This window comes from Poecilia mexicana, unplaced genomic scaffold (assembly GCF_051168715.1).
Source record: "Poecilia mexicana isolate PSO_F unplaced genomic scaffold, ASM5116871v1 scaffold_20, whole genome shotgun sequence".
NCBI classification, from domain to species: Eukaryota; Metazoa; Chordata; class Actinopteri; order Cyprinodontiformes; family Poeciliidae; genus Poecilia; species Poecilia mexicana.
Window position 1 is genome coordinate 9260826 of NW_028263389.1, and position 12861 is coordinate 9273686.

Consider the following 12861-nt stretch of genomic DNA (forward strand, 5'->3'; position numbering starts at 1 on the left):
ATCTCATCTCTGCATTGAAATGTCCTTCAGTGAGGATGAGTCTTGTTTTTACGTTGTGGAAGATCTTCCACCACACCACAGAGGATTTTATAGGGTTTCATTAGAGCAACCCATATCCTCATTTCTGCTGCTCAACCCACAAATGCATTTTCCTTACATGATTCTCTTTAAGGGGAAATAAGTACAATTTATTACAATAATATTACTTAGTCTTGCTACAACCTACAGAAAATAGACCAAATCAGCGTTCTTTACATTTTGTGTTAAGCTTAGTTTAAAACCAGTGAAGCGTTTGTAAAAAAAAACTTCTTAATGAGTAATTACAGAAACTTCCCAGAAACTATGCAATTGCCCTGATTGAGCTACATGTCAGTTCAAAGCCACGTGAAAAATAACAGAATGAGATGGAAAACAACCTGCATTTTTTCTAGTGTTGTCGAAAACCCACACAGCTTCCAGCGGTTCCAAGCCCGCTGTCATCGCCCAAACGGACGAACACCGCTTCGGTGTTTGCCTTTGCTTCCTTTGGGTGGGAAATGACAGCAGCAAAACGTCCATCTCCTCTCAGTCAGAACCCACATCATCCCTCCATCCCCTCTCTAGCCGCTGCATGCCTTTTGTGTCCCGTTGATTTACATGCATCCCCTCTAACCTTGCTTCTGCGGCTCACATAGGTTCCCTGCTTGCTGTCTGTGCGAAAGATGGAGGCGTGTGAAGCTGTGTGTGTCTGGGTTTATGTTGATTAAGGAACTTTTCTCAGTCAGATGTTGTCTCAGTTGAGTAGTCTTTCTGTATAGTCATGTGTGTGATTGTGTGTACCTGACTGGATTGCGTCTATACTTTGTGTGAAAATATGAGGAAAATCGTTTCTGTTTTTGACACTACTGAGGGAGTTTGACTATTGAATGTATTTTTCACAAAATAATCCTCAGAAATTGCAAAAACTGGTATAGGAGAGTCACTAAAGGCTTTTTTTTTTTTACTGAGCTCTTTGCTACATCTCATACATCAGTGATTTGGTGCTACGGCTTAGGGCTATTTTGAGGGAATGATTGTCCTTAGTAGGATCTTTTTTTCCCCCCGTTGGTTGTGTAAGGTAGCCACCGTTTCCTCCTGAGTGCAGTGAGCTTTCCACTTTTTTTTTTTTTTTTTTTTACTGGAGCTTGAGTTGTTGGGCACCAAGCATAGAAGACTTCAGGGAATCTCCTAACTAAATTTAGCTCTCTGCAGCTGGAGGAATGAAAACAAAACATCACCGGGGTTAAAACAAATGAGTGGAAAGCCAGAGCAGCTGAGGAATTAACACACACGTGAGCCCCACTGTGTGACCTCTTTCTCTCGGCAGCACAGCTGTCTATGAAATACAGTTTACTGTCTAGCAATAGAGCTGAAGGAACAACACTATGCATTTGTGTCAAAACAGGTAAGACGTTTGCATCATATTCATTAAGGAAGATTTAAGAAGTCTCCTTTAGTTTTGTTTTTTTGCTTTTTTATAATTGGGTTAATATACCCTTAGAAATGTCAAAAGTCGCAATATTAAGTTCATACTTACTGCACTCTCCACAATTATTAACAAATAATATGTGAAAAGTATGGAGGCGTTTATTTTCTTATTGCAGTATCATAATATCACTCTGAAAAAATTAATATTCTGATTAATAGGGTTTTTTAAATATATAATATCACGCTTTTCACAAGTTTAAGTCAAGTTTGAGTCCGTTCATCACTGCAAAATCTCTCTAGGTCCTCAGTCCTTTTTAACCCTCCCTTCGCTTCAGTTTACCACACATATTTTCTACGGAGTTTAGACCTAAATCATTGCAAAAGATTGATGGTGTTTCGGATTAACCATTTGTATGTGGCCATATGTTTTTAGTTACACAGCTCAAAGACCCTTTGACTGACCAATTAGATTTGTTTGCCAATGTCACACATTCTTTCAAAATGGATTAGTACTTGAGAAGCTTTGGAACTGCTTTAGTGTCCATGGTATCATGAATGTTTCCAAAGAAAAATAGGATCACAGCATCACATATCCTCCACCTTACCTAAAATGGCATGAGGTCCTTTACAACATTTATTACTTATTTTATACCTAAAACATCTGGAGCAACTTTCTTTTTTCAATACAATAACTTGAAGCCCATTGCTCCAGTAAAGTTTAGCAAACTCCATTTATTTACATTTATGATGTAAATTGTCATTTAGTAGCTTTGGTGATTCTAAGATGCTACGTTTTGCATCAAGTTTCCAACAGTGAGTATTTGAGCCTTTTTTCTCTCTTCACTGTTCATCACTACGTTATATTGCTATAATTGTAACCATGGACACATTCAAGGTGATGTGGGTGATCCATCACACCGTCAGTTGCAGAAACGACACAAAACAAGAAACCTTGTAAAAATGCACGATGGATTAGTGCAACCCCGCTCGACCACACACAGGGTAAAACGCTTGTGGTGTTTAGTTAACCCTGTCTCTGAAGACCCTGGGAGGGTTAAAAAAATATTTCTGACCTGTAAATGCTTTCATGCTGAAAAAGTGTACCCAAAAGAAAGTTCATTCTGCTTCAAAACAAGGTTAATATTTAGCAGTGCCAATAATTGTGGGGCGTGCTGTAATAACATTCCTTAAGCGTAAAGGTTTAGGCATGAAGCGTAGGTAGGATGTGTCAGGACAATGACACGGCTTCATATGCACTTACTGTCCACATCTATCCAGAGACGTTACATTTTTCAAGTGGTTATCAAAGCATTACACTAACATCCACTCCGACTAACATCAAAGTCGTACACACTGCAGCTCGCCACTAAGATCAAGAATCATTTGCATTGTGCCATTTGATACGTGCTTCACCATGACAGTACGCTGTGTGTATGTTGAGGAACGCACCACACACACAAACAACAAGCACAGCACGGTACGGTTCTCTCGAAACTGCATGGGCCTCTCCCCCCCTCACGCATGTGGCTGCATGGTATCTAATAATTTTCTGCATCCTTTTATGAAGTGGTGTTATTTCCTAGCACATTTCGATGTGTGTCAGCATCAGCGCCATTCTTTTGCACGATGTCAACGTGTTCTGTTAAAGCCATACCACAGTATGACGTTTGGGCTTTTCTCTCCCGTGAAATGAATGTTGTGGTTCCTGTAGCTGCTGCCTCTGGTTTTGGTTGTCGCAGAAACGGCAACTGGCTTTACTGACATGTTTTCATAGTGTTTGTGGAGGATTTGTTGTTTGGCAACTTAACTAGGTCATAATCTACATCTAACTAGCCTTTGACAGGTGTGTCGGTTCATGCCAGTTGCCTGCGGTGAGCCACATAAATGCTGTCCTTAGGATATTTTTGATATTTTATTGCACTATTCCATGTAAAGGATGCTTTTCTATATCTCTAGCTAGCTGTCTGACTCTCCTTAAGGTGTCAGCCCACACAGCCTTTCGGTAAGGTTATTTTTCTCCCAACTGCAGCACCAGCTGGTGTCTCCATTGAAGGCACATGGCTCTACTTTGAGAAAATTAATATGAGCTGCCTTATGTTTGTCTCCCTTTAAATAGAAACCGTAAGCTCTTAGAAATGGTACCGCACTTGTTCAGAAATTTAGCTGACTGCAGATCTTTGGAATACCAAATATATAGTTAATGGTTTCCCTGCTCTACCTAGGCCCAGATCCTTCCTCTTTAGACTTTGCTGTGCCAGGTTGCTTCCTTTCTCTGTGAAAGCTTTATGGCAGGAAAAGGTTAGAAAACCAATAAAAACAGGCTGGAAAGACTTGTAAAGAATATTCATCTGACATTGGGAAATAATCCTATAAAATGTGTAACTAATAGGAGCAATCTTTATGTCTATGTTTCTTAAGTCCTACCCTATTTCCTGAAGGAGCGTGTTTGGAGACTCACAGATCTTCTGGAGTCGGCACATGAAAGTGCCACACAGATCGTTCGCATGATGCCCTTTCCAACCCTCCTCCACGAGAAAAAAAACAAAACTATTGTGCTCTTGTTAAATTTGAAACACTTTGCCTTTACTTCCAACTTCCTTCCTCTTTTCTTTCTTCTCTTCTCCTTTCTCCTCCATCCCTTCCGTCCTTACCTCACCCCACCCTCCCCTTCTCTAGCAGCCACCCCCACCAGAGGATGTGCCCCCGCGGCAAAAATCTGGTAACGTTCAGCAAAGGCTGCAAACACTGCGGATTGCCACACGCTTTTACTGTGCCATGAAACACGTAAGAGATGTAAGAGAACCAGGGCTCATATATCAGGCATGATCTATTAAACCAATTCTTTTTTTGTTTTGTTTTGGGGTTTTTTTGTCACTGTGATATGACATATCTATTTATTTTTGCAACTGGTTATTTTTTTAATTTTTTGTTTTCTCCACACCAAGTCACCGTTATTTTAGGCCCATAATATGCACGTATTCCATTAATCTACAGTCGACTTTTTTTCCTCTGTATTGCCAGACACTTTTGTTTCCACTCAGTTCCACCGGCATGTATCTGAAACACCTGAGCACCAGAAATAATTGAATTTCACTTTTTATTTTTCAGAATTATTTTATGTTGCTTAACAATCAAAACTAATTTGTTTTGATGTCATGCATTGAATGCTAATTTCTTAACAGAGTAATAGAACTGTAGTAAAGTTAGACTGTCCAAGAAGACAGTTTAGTGTTTAGTATTTTCTACTGTTGTTAAGGTATGTCCAAGGTTTTTATTTTAAAAAAAATAGTTACCCAATTCTACCATCAAACCATTTTTTTTTTTACTGTATAAAATCATTTTAATGTAAGAAAAAGTGGCAACAGCACTGGCGTTTTCTTTTGCTGTATAAAGCAAAAAGTGAAACGGGGCTTACCATCCCGCCAGGCCTCACTGCCTTATGCTGAGCACTAGGCGCCTTAAGGTGGTGTTAAACTTCATGTTCACTTCCAGTAAAGCAGTATTTAGCTGCTGGGATATAATGTATATAATAAAACATGGACAGTCATGATGAGAAAACTAAAGGAGCCCCACCAACTCAGTTTTAAAGACACAGTTGGTAAGCTAGGGGGAAATGTCTGTAAAGCAGCGGCCTGCAGGCTAGCCACCGGAGCACATAGCCCAGCTAATTACCCAGCTAATGTCAGCTTGATGTACTTTTTATACTCTAGAAATGCATCAAAATCTAAGTAATATTACATAAATGTAATAGCATATTGATATAGCAGCAGCATAGTTATTTTTGTTTTATTTGAGATCGCAGCCTTAAGACCCCAGTGATATTTTTAAGACAAGTTTGTCTCAAAGGCCTACTGCCGTGACAACTTTAATGGCCATTGGCGTAATGAAAAGAGCTGTGTTAAGTCTTAAAAGAGAAGTAGATTATATTTTTCAAGGCTCTGGAAAAGCTTTGTAAGCCTCTTCAGCAGTCCTCTTTTTCTCTCTTTTTTTTGATATTCACCTCTGTTTTCCCTCTTTCTTCTCTATATCAGTGGCACACACCTAAGAGTCATACACATTGCTTTTGCTGTCAGTATTGCAGCAAATCCATCAGCCTAGGTGCTGGGTTCTCCAACTTCTGTTCTCTCTGGATTCAGCCTCATAGATACATTGTCATGTGTCATTTCATGTCACCCATAAAGTGTCCCTGTCGGTCAAGTTGTGCATCCCACGTTTATTGCAATTTGGAGGTCTATGTCTGGATGTATATATGTGCTCCCAGTGTCCCCGTTTGTGAAATGGATTTGTCTGTATGTGTATGAATGTGTGTCAATGTTGTCCTGTCCGTGCACAGTCTAGTTGCTATGAAGTCATGTGTTGCTGCTCTTCTCCTGCTGCTATAGAAACATTGTAGTAGCTAAACTGCAGCTGTTGCCCTGTTACCTCATTTCCTGCTCTTATTTTTCCTCAGTGACTCAAAAGTTGGCTCCCCATCCTTCCCCGCCATAACAATGCTCCCCCCTACAGGCTGTGGGCAGTACTGCAGCGCAATTTAATAAAAGGATAATAAATCCTAGTCTGGAGAGTCCTGTATTTTGCAAGTTGGCTGATATGTATGAATTAATCCTATAAATACACTGACTTCATTGGATCAAATTGTTGTGGTATTTCCAACCATATCTTGTCTTGCATCTTAGAAGAGCCTTGCACAATTCGTCTGATCCGGTTGGTTTTCATAATAAAGCCACCTCTTTATACGGCTTTAAAGGGCATATTTCATACCAATTCAGGGTCATCAGTATCAAAACAAATCCTTCTTTGGATCACAGTTATCCTTTTCACTGTTTCCCAAAGCATATGAGTCCTAAGTGAGCGCTTTTGAAACCAGACCTTTTGTCAGTATTTTCAGTTTGGTCCACATCATGGCTTCCACAGCAGAGCCTTCTCATCTGTTTTATTAGAGCAAAGTATTTCAGGTCTCCATGGTGCTCACTGTCCCGCCTTCCTCGTCCTCATGGGACAAATTGCCATATAACTCTTCATAATAAGAACTTGCATTTCAGCTGGAGACCTCACTGTCATTTTCAGCTCTTTTTTTTTAGACCTTTAAACAAAAGTTATCATTGGAAATACAACTTGTAAAAAAAAAAAAAGATCAATGAAACATGCCCTTTAAGTCTGCCTTTTCTTAGTGACAGAGCGTATGGATCTGCAAGTTGCATTTGAAGCACTGTAAGCATATGTGACATGAGTTAAAGTTAACCCGTTCCAAAAGAAAATGTTCGAAAAGTGCAGATGATGCATCAGCTGGATCTGTACTCTTCTGTGAGCATGCTGCATGCACTGTGCACTGTGTTAAACAGGAATATATCTGATGTTTGACTGAATCTGAAAACGGTAATCAACCGACCACAGACTCGAAACTTTGTCATTACACGGGGTATTTCAACATGCAAGATCTTCTGTCAGAAGCATTGAGGCATTCAATGTTGACTGAGGATTGGGCCTTTCGAAATACAATGAAATATGTTGGGCAAAACGAGTAGAACGCCTTGTAGATTTACATACTCTATGCTGCTCAGATGTTTTTTACTATCCAGAAAAAACTTATCTTGCTGGTAGCGTTGCAACTTTTCTTCCTCCTTGTATTCCAAGAATAAACTTGTCTTTAGATTTTAGCCCAGTATTCCCGAGTCTGTCTTGGAGTTTGAACTGTTTCTGTCTTGATGCTAATCTCTGGCACTAATGAACAGGCTAAGGAGCTGCCCACCTACAAGGACAATGACTTCATCAACGACGGGCAGAAGATTTACATCGACGGGGAGAACAAAAAAATGTTCCTGGAGAAGCTTAGGAAAGACGTGGAGGTACGGACACGCGGGCGTCTCGGTTCTTGTTACGTCTCCGCACTTTGCCGTTGTGTCTGCCATTGCTCAACCCTCTCACCGTCCTCCTCAGTTCTTGGCCCAGTTGAAGCTGATGGATTACAGTCTGCTCGTGGGGATCCATGACGTTGAGCGAGCCGAGCAGGAAGAGGTGGAGACCGAGGACATTGAGGCGGAGGAGGAGGGCGAGAGCGACGGCGGGGTCATCGGGACACCCCCCGACAGTCCCAGCAACACCCTGGACAGCACCAAGCCGCTGTCACCTGGAGAGTTCGATCCCACCATTGACGTCTACGCCATCAAAAGCAACGACAGTGAGTGCCTGTCTAATCGGTTGCGTCAGCTTTATAACGCAATGGGGAGATACTGTTAAATAGAACTGAGAGCTCCCTCTAGTGGCTGAGGGTTGATTTTCACAAATCTATAGTAAATGTCTGTTTCCTGTAACCGTTTCTACAGATGCATACATTGTCTTAAGTTGGTTTGCTTCAAACTACAGGTGCTCCCAGAAAGGAGGTTTACTTCATGGCTGTTATAGACATCCTGCAGCATTATGATGCCAAAAAGAAAGCTGCCCATGCCGCCAAAACAGTCAAACATGGGGTAGGTGGATGATTGCATCTAGTAGATCTGGTAAAGGGTAAAAAGTGCCGTGGTTGTAATGTGAGAAAATATGGACAAGTTCAAGGGCTTTGCCATTTTTGAAGACGTATTATTCCCATCCTTTTTGTTCTTCCTTTCTTACATATGTACTTTTTTCCTGATTCTTCCACCTTTCGTGTTCTTTCCTTCTTGTGATCTTCCTCGTTTCCCCTCACATGTCCGTCCTTCTCTTCATTTTTCCTTATGCCCTTACTCCCTACCCTGTCTTTTGTCCTTCCTCCTATCGCTCCTTCCCTTTTTGTCTCCTTCCTCCTCTTTCTTCCTTGAATCCCTCCTTACAATCCTTCCGCCTTGAAGACATTTCTTCTTCCCTTGTTTCGTTTCTCCCTTCATTCCTTTTTTTTCTATCTTTGTTTGTGTCAGTCATTTCTTCCTTCCTTACTTGTGTCCTTCATTTCTTCTGTGTTAATTTTTCCTCTGCTGGATGTAAAAAGAAAAAGATGCCGCTTAAGCCGCAGCTCAACCGTTTTGCGTTGAGCTAAATGTGAAGTATGTTTGTGTTCATCTCTCTCTTTAGGCCGGAGCTGAGATCTCCACCGTGAACCCAGAGCAATACTCCAAGAGATTTTATGAGTTCATCACCGCCATCCTGTCATAGCCCCCCAGAACGACAAGAGCACCGAGGCACACGGGAAAGAGAGGGAAGGTGGGAGGGAGCGCAGGGTGGGGGAGGAGAGAGGAAATGCATGGAGAGGGTGAGGGGGCGCTGGAGGCCGGATTAATAAGGTGTCCTTCTTCCCTCCGTCCGTTCGCTGTTGGATTCTCTCTCTTTCACCGAGGTGCCGTCTGTCTGCAGCTAAACAAAACATTGTTTGTTTACATTTAACCTCTCCTATTGAATTCTGTTTTCACATGTAACTTTGGATGATGAGGTCGTTTTTAAGCAAGTGTCCAAAAGTCATTACGTTTGTCATGTCAGGTGTTCTTGTTTAGTTATCGATGTCGGCCTGTGGTTTTTTTGTTTTGTTTTTTGTTTTGTTCTTTTTTAATAGTTATTAATAACGTTATTAATAACCCCTTCCCCACCCCTTCAAAAAAACAAAAAAAAATCCAGCACCGGCTTTTTTTTTTTTTGTGTCCTTTTTCAATGTGATATTTGTCGTTTTCCTCATCATTTAGTTGGGAGGCTGAATTTCTAAAAGCCGCTCTCGCCGTGAATGTTGAGCCTCGCCTGATGCTTCGTTCCAGGGAGTAGGAAGCAGTCTTCCAAGAGGCCAACAACCAAACCCGCTCCCAAACAGCTGTTCACACACCCAGCCAAACAAAGCTGCCTCCTTCCTCACTCATATCTCCCCCCGCCCCCTTATTTTTGTTGTTTACATTATATAGCTAGACTATATAATGCGTGTTTACTCCCCACTGTGTCTGTCTGTGATTGTTTTGTTTGTTGTTGTTTTTTTTATTTTCTTTGTGACGTGCCGTGATTTCTAATGCAAAAGGGAAGGCTGAATATCTCTAAAAATGAGAGGGGGGGGGAGAAGAGGTGCACAGCTTCTTTTATTGTCCTCCGGAAATAGTTTGCCATTGTTGTGGGAGATCGCAGTTTCTTTTCCTGCTGCAGAGATTTGCCCAGAAGTCATTAGTGACAGCTTTAAGAGCGAGTCACTGCTCGGCAGAAAATCAAACACGTATTTAAAGGAAAATGGACCCGTAATTCTTTTTTTTTTTTTTTTTTTCCCCACCTTGCCGACTGCACCTTATGAGTGAAACCCAAACTGTTGCACTTTCATTCTTCATCAGGATCTTTTATTCTGTTACATGCGCAGCAGAAAGACACACTGAGCTCGCTCATCTCGGAACCGAAGCCTGATCTCGGATCCCGTCTTCCCCCACAGCACCCGTCTGTCCGTCTTTTATTCGGGTTGGTTTAGAAGAATTTACTGCAATATTTAACGTGGGTGTAGAGGGGTTGATTTTAATTTTTTTTTCTTTTATTATATATAAATCAACCTTTCTGTTAGGGGCGCACTGCTGTGTCGCAGTAGTGCTGCACAAAAAGGCAGTTTACCTCTGGCGTCGTATCAGTGTTCAAAAAATTGGGGAGGAAGGAAATCGGCTGCGGATTCGTTTTTCCCCTAACAGCAACGTTATCTAACCTCGTTTGTGACTCTGGTGTGTGTGTGTATGTGTTTTTATTTTTGTTGTTTTTTTCATTGTTCTCGCTAATTTTTCTTTTTTATGTCTTTGATTTTTTTTTTTTAAATCATTGCTCTTTTTTTTATTATTTTGTATATTTTGCACAAGAGGAAAGGAACCAAATGTTACAAATACGACCCCAATTAGTGGAAACGGTCTTAACAAGGGAAATGCAATATACTCGTGTGTAAGTTAGTGATTTGTGTGTGAGGTCGCGTTATCACCAACTGAAACAGGTCAGCTCGTTCTTTCTGACTCATGCAAAAAGCTTCCAACGTCATGTTTGTTTAAGTGTCATAGATTATATTGACCTTTCTATTTTCTACATTAGATTTTAGTCTCTAATAATAGAAGGGAGGGAAAAAAGGAACCACTCTGTGGAATAAGTAATGGTGCTGCAGTAATGAAGAATGACTGAATTTCTACAAGTTCTAATACTTTAAAAATAAATTTAAAAAAAAAATGCATGTCACAGGACTGAGTTTCCTTTCCTCTCTACTCTGTCGTTCGGTCTGTTCTGTATGTGCCCCTCCGCCTAAACCATGTTAAGTAGTCCCTTCTGTTGCTTATTAAATTACTGTTTTCATTGTATACACTGTGCAAGATGTGTGCCTTTATACTCCAAATTATTTAATTTTATATTTTGTAATCTTTTTTTAAAAAAACAAGTGTAAAGGGTTATTTTATTAACAGTGTGCTTACTTTGATGTAGTATTATTTTTTTGTGTGTGCAAACTTCCCTCCATTCGGCACCTGGTAGTATACTTGTCACTCAGTCCGTGTAATAAAACTGTTTAATTGATCGTTTTCTAACCAACGAGGTTAAAAAGGAAAAGAAAAACAAAATGGAATAATGAATATTTGAATTTTGTGGGTTTGTTTGAAATCTGTAAGTGTAAATCTGTGTTTCCTTTCTGCTCAGGCTGAAAGTGATATCTGCTCACATTATTTTCATTTTTTGTTTTTTTTTTACCCCCACGTCGGTTCATGCTGGTCCTGCCTTTGTTAAAAGAATGTTTGCTTGTGTGTGTGTGTGTGTGTGTGTGTGTGTGTGTGTGTGTGTGTGTGTGTGTGTGTGTGTGTGTGTGTGTGTGTGTGTGTGTGTAAGAGAGAGAGAAAGAGAGTGAGTGCATTGTGGAACTGTGTGTTTTATCTCTTCTTCCACCAAACCCAGATGCAGTCATGCTAGATTTTTGTTCATTCATCCCACAGTGAGATGTTGGTGATCATCGTGCTCCATCTCTGTAAATGCAATAGAACAGTGTACATGTCGCGCGCCGCTTTGTTCCGTTTTCTCCCCCAAAGACGCTGCTGCTGCTGAAGCTGCAAGTCGACCCGCTGCCACTGCTTCACGCGCCAAAATGGCCTCTCAGCAGTCAGACCCCATATCCCTGTGAGCTTAAGAACATTGTGTTTAGTAAAAATGCTTGTTAGTTGGGATTAAATGTTTTTTTTGTTGTTTTTTTTCATATTATTTCTTTTTCTTCTTCTGTGGTAAATGGAGTGAGATGTGCAGTGCTCATATGTGTGTAACCGTATCCAGGGGCAATAGGGAACTTGGGGGCGGGGGGCAAATGTAAAACGGCTCCAGGGCCAGGGATCCTCTGCAGATGTGGGACAGTTTTATTAGGCTTTTAAGTTTTAAAAACTTCGAAAGCTCTTTTGGTGGAAACTGTTTCTTATTTTTTTGTTGTTTTTTTTCCCCCTGAGCGCTCTAAATTGGCATGCACCACCTGACCCTGCAGAGCATGCTACGGTCTCAGCAGCCTGTGATGCTCTCTGACCCCGGGCGTTGCTTTAAGCATTACTTGTACGCGTATGTGTGAGAGTATGCATGTCTGTGTTTTACGGTCTGCCGAGTGTTTCCTTTCAGTGGCAGACAGGACAAGATGAAATTGTGTGTTTATTGTTTATTCATACATGGTTAAATAACGATTACACTCCATTCCATAAAAGCAATCACTCCAAATAATTAAAGCACTTGTTCTGCCTAACTGATTCAGATTGTTTCCTCTTTTTTTTTTTTCCCCGTTATGTGTGAAGCTTTCAGTAAAGCAGGGGTGAAAAATTGAAGTGACCATAAAATTCAAAGTGAACAAAAAAAATTACTTTTTTTATTTCCTCCCAGGCAAAGTCAAAAATTACTAACTCATTGAGCTATGTCGTGTCTGTTGAAGCTGATTTACTGAAAGTCACCAATCCTCAAAACTCTCTCAAGTTGTGAAGCAGAAAAAATGCAAAAAGTATTTTTTTTAATGAAAAGAAATAAATAAGGGGCAAAGGGGAAAAAAAACATTCCAGTAAACGTGAACAAAAGTGGAATATCACATTTCTTTTGACAAATAGAATAGAAAAGTTTATAAACTTTTCCTTTTTATATTCAAGATTTAAATTCATTGTACAGTCTGCAAAATCATTCAGCTCAGTATTTTGTTTCTACACTTACTGAAATTAGACATGGCATGCCATAGATCTCTTAAATAAATAATGAAAAAAAAAACGTCTAATTTTTGAAACAAAAAATAGTGACTCACTTGCTCTTTATTTTAAATTGTATAATTTACATAAATTATTTTAATTTGGAAAATTAAAAGCGTTGACTAGAAAAAATAAAATGACCACACGAAGGCATTTTTTTTCCATAGAGATCATTTTAAAATAAAGGTGAAGCGAACATGCGCAGTAACTAACCCCAATTTAATAAATTGCATAAATATCCAAAAATCTTTTTAAAACGCAAGATTAAAGGGTA

At 40.2% G+C, this 12861-nt stretch overlaps 1 protein-coding gene across 2 annotated transcripts in view; it reads left to right on the forward strand.

Moving 5' to 3' along the window:
* pip4k2aa (phosphatidylinositol-5-phosphate 4-kinase, type II, alpha a) overlaps positions 1–12107 on the forward strand; it is a 31121-nt gene extending 19014 nt beyond the window's left edge. The window contains exons 7-11 of one of the 2 annotated variants that reach the window (XM_014990314.2): positions 4123–4239; positions 7179–7292; positions 7384–7624; positions 7810–7913; positions 8491–12107. In XM_014990314.2, the coding sequence (XP_014845800.2) occupies positions 4123–4239; positions 7179–7292; positions 7384–7624; positions 7810–7913; positions 8491–8571 (657 nt within the window). In that variant the 3' untranslated portion in view covers positions 8572–12107. The remainder of the gene's footprint in view (positions 1–4122; positions 4240–7178; positions 7293–7383; positions 7625–7809; positions 7914–8490) is intronic. The other variant, XM_014990317.2, reaches the window with a different exon arrangement.
* The last annotated feature ends 754 nt before the right edge of the window (positions 12108–12861 follow it).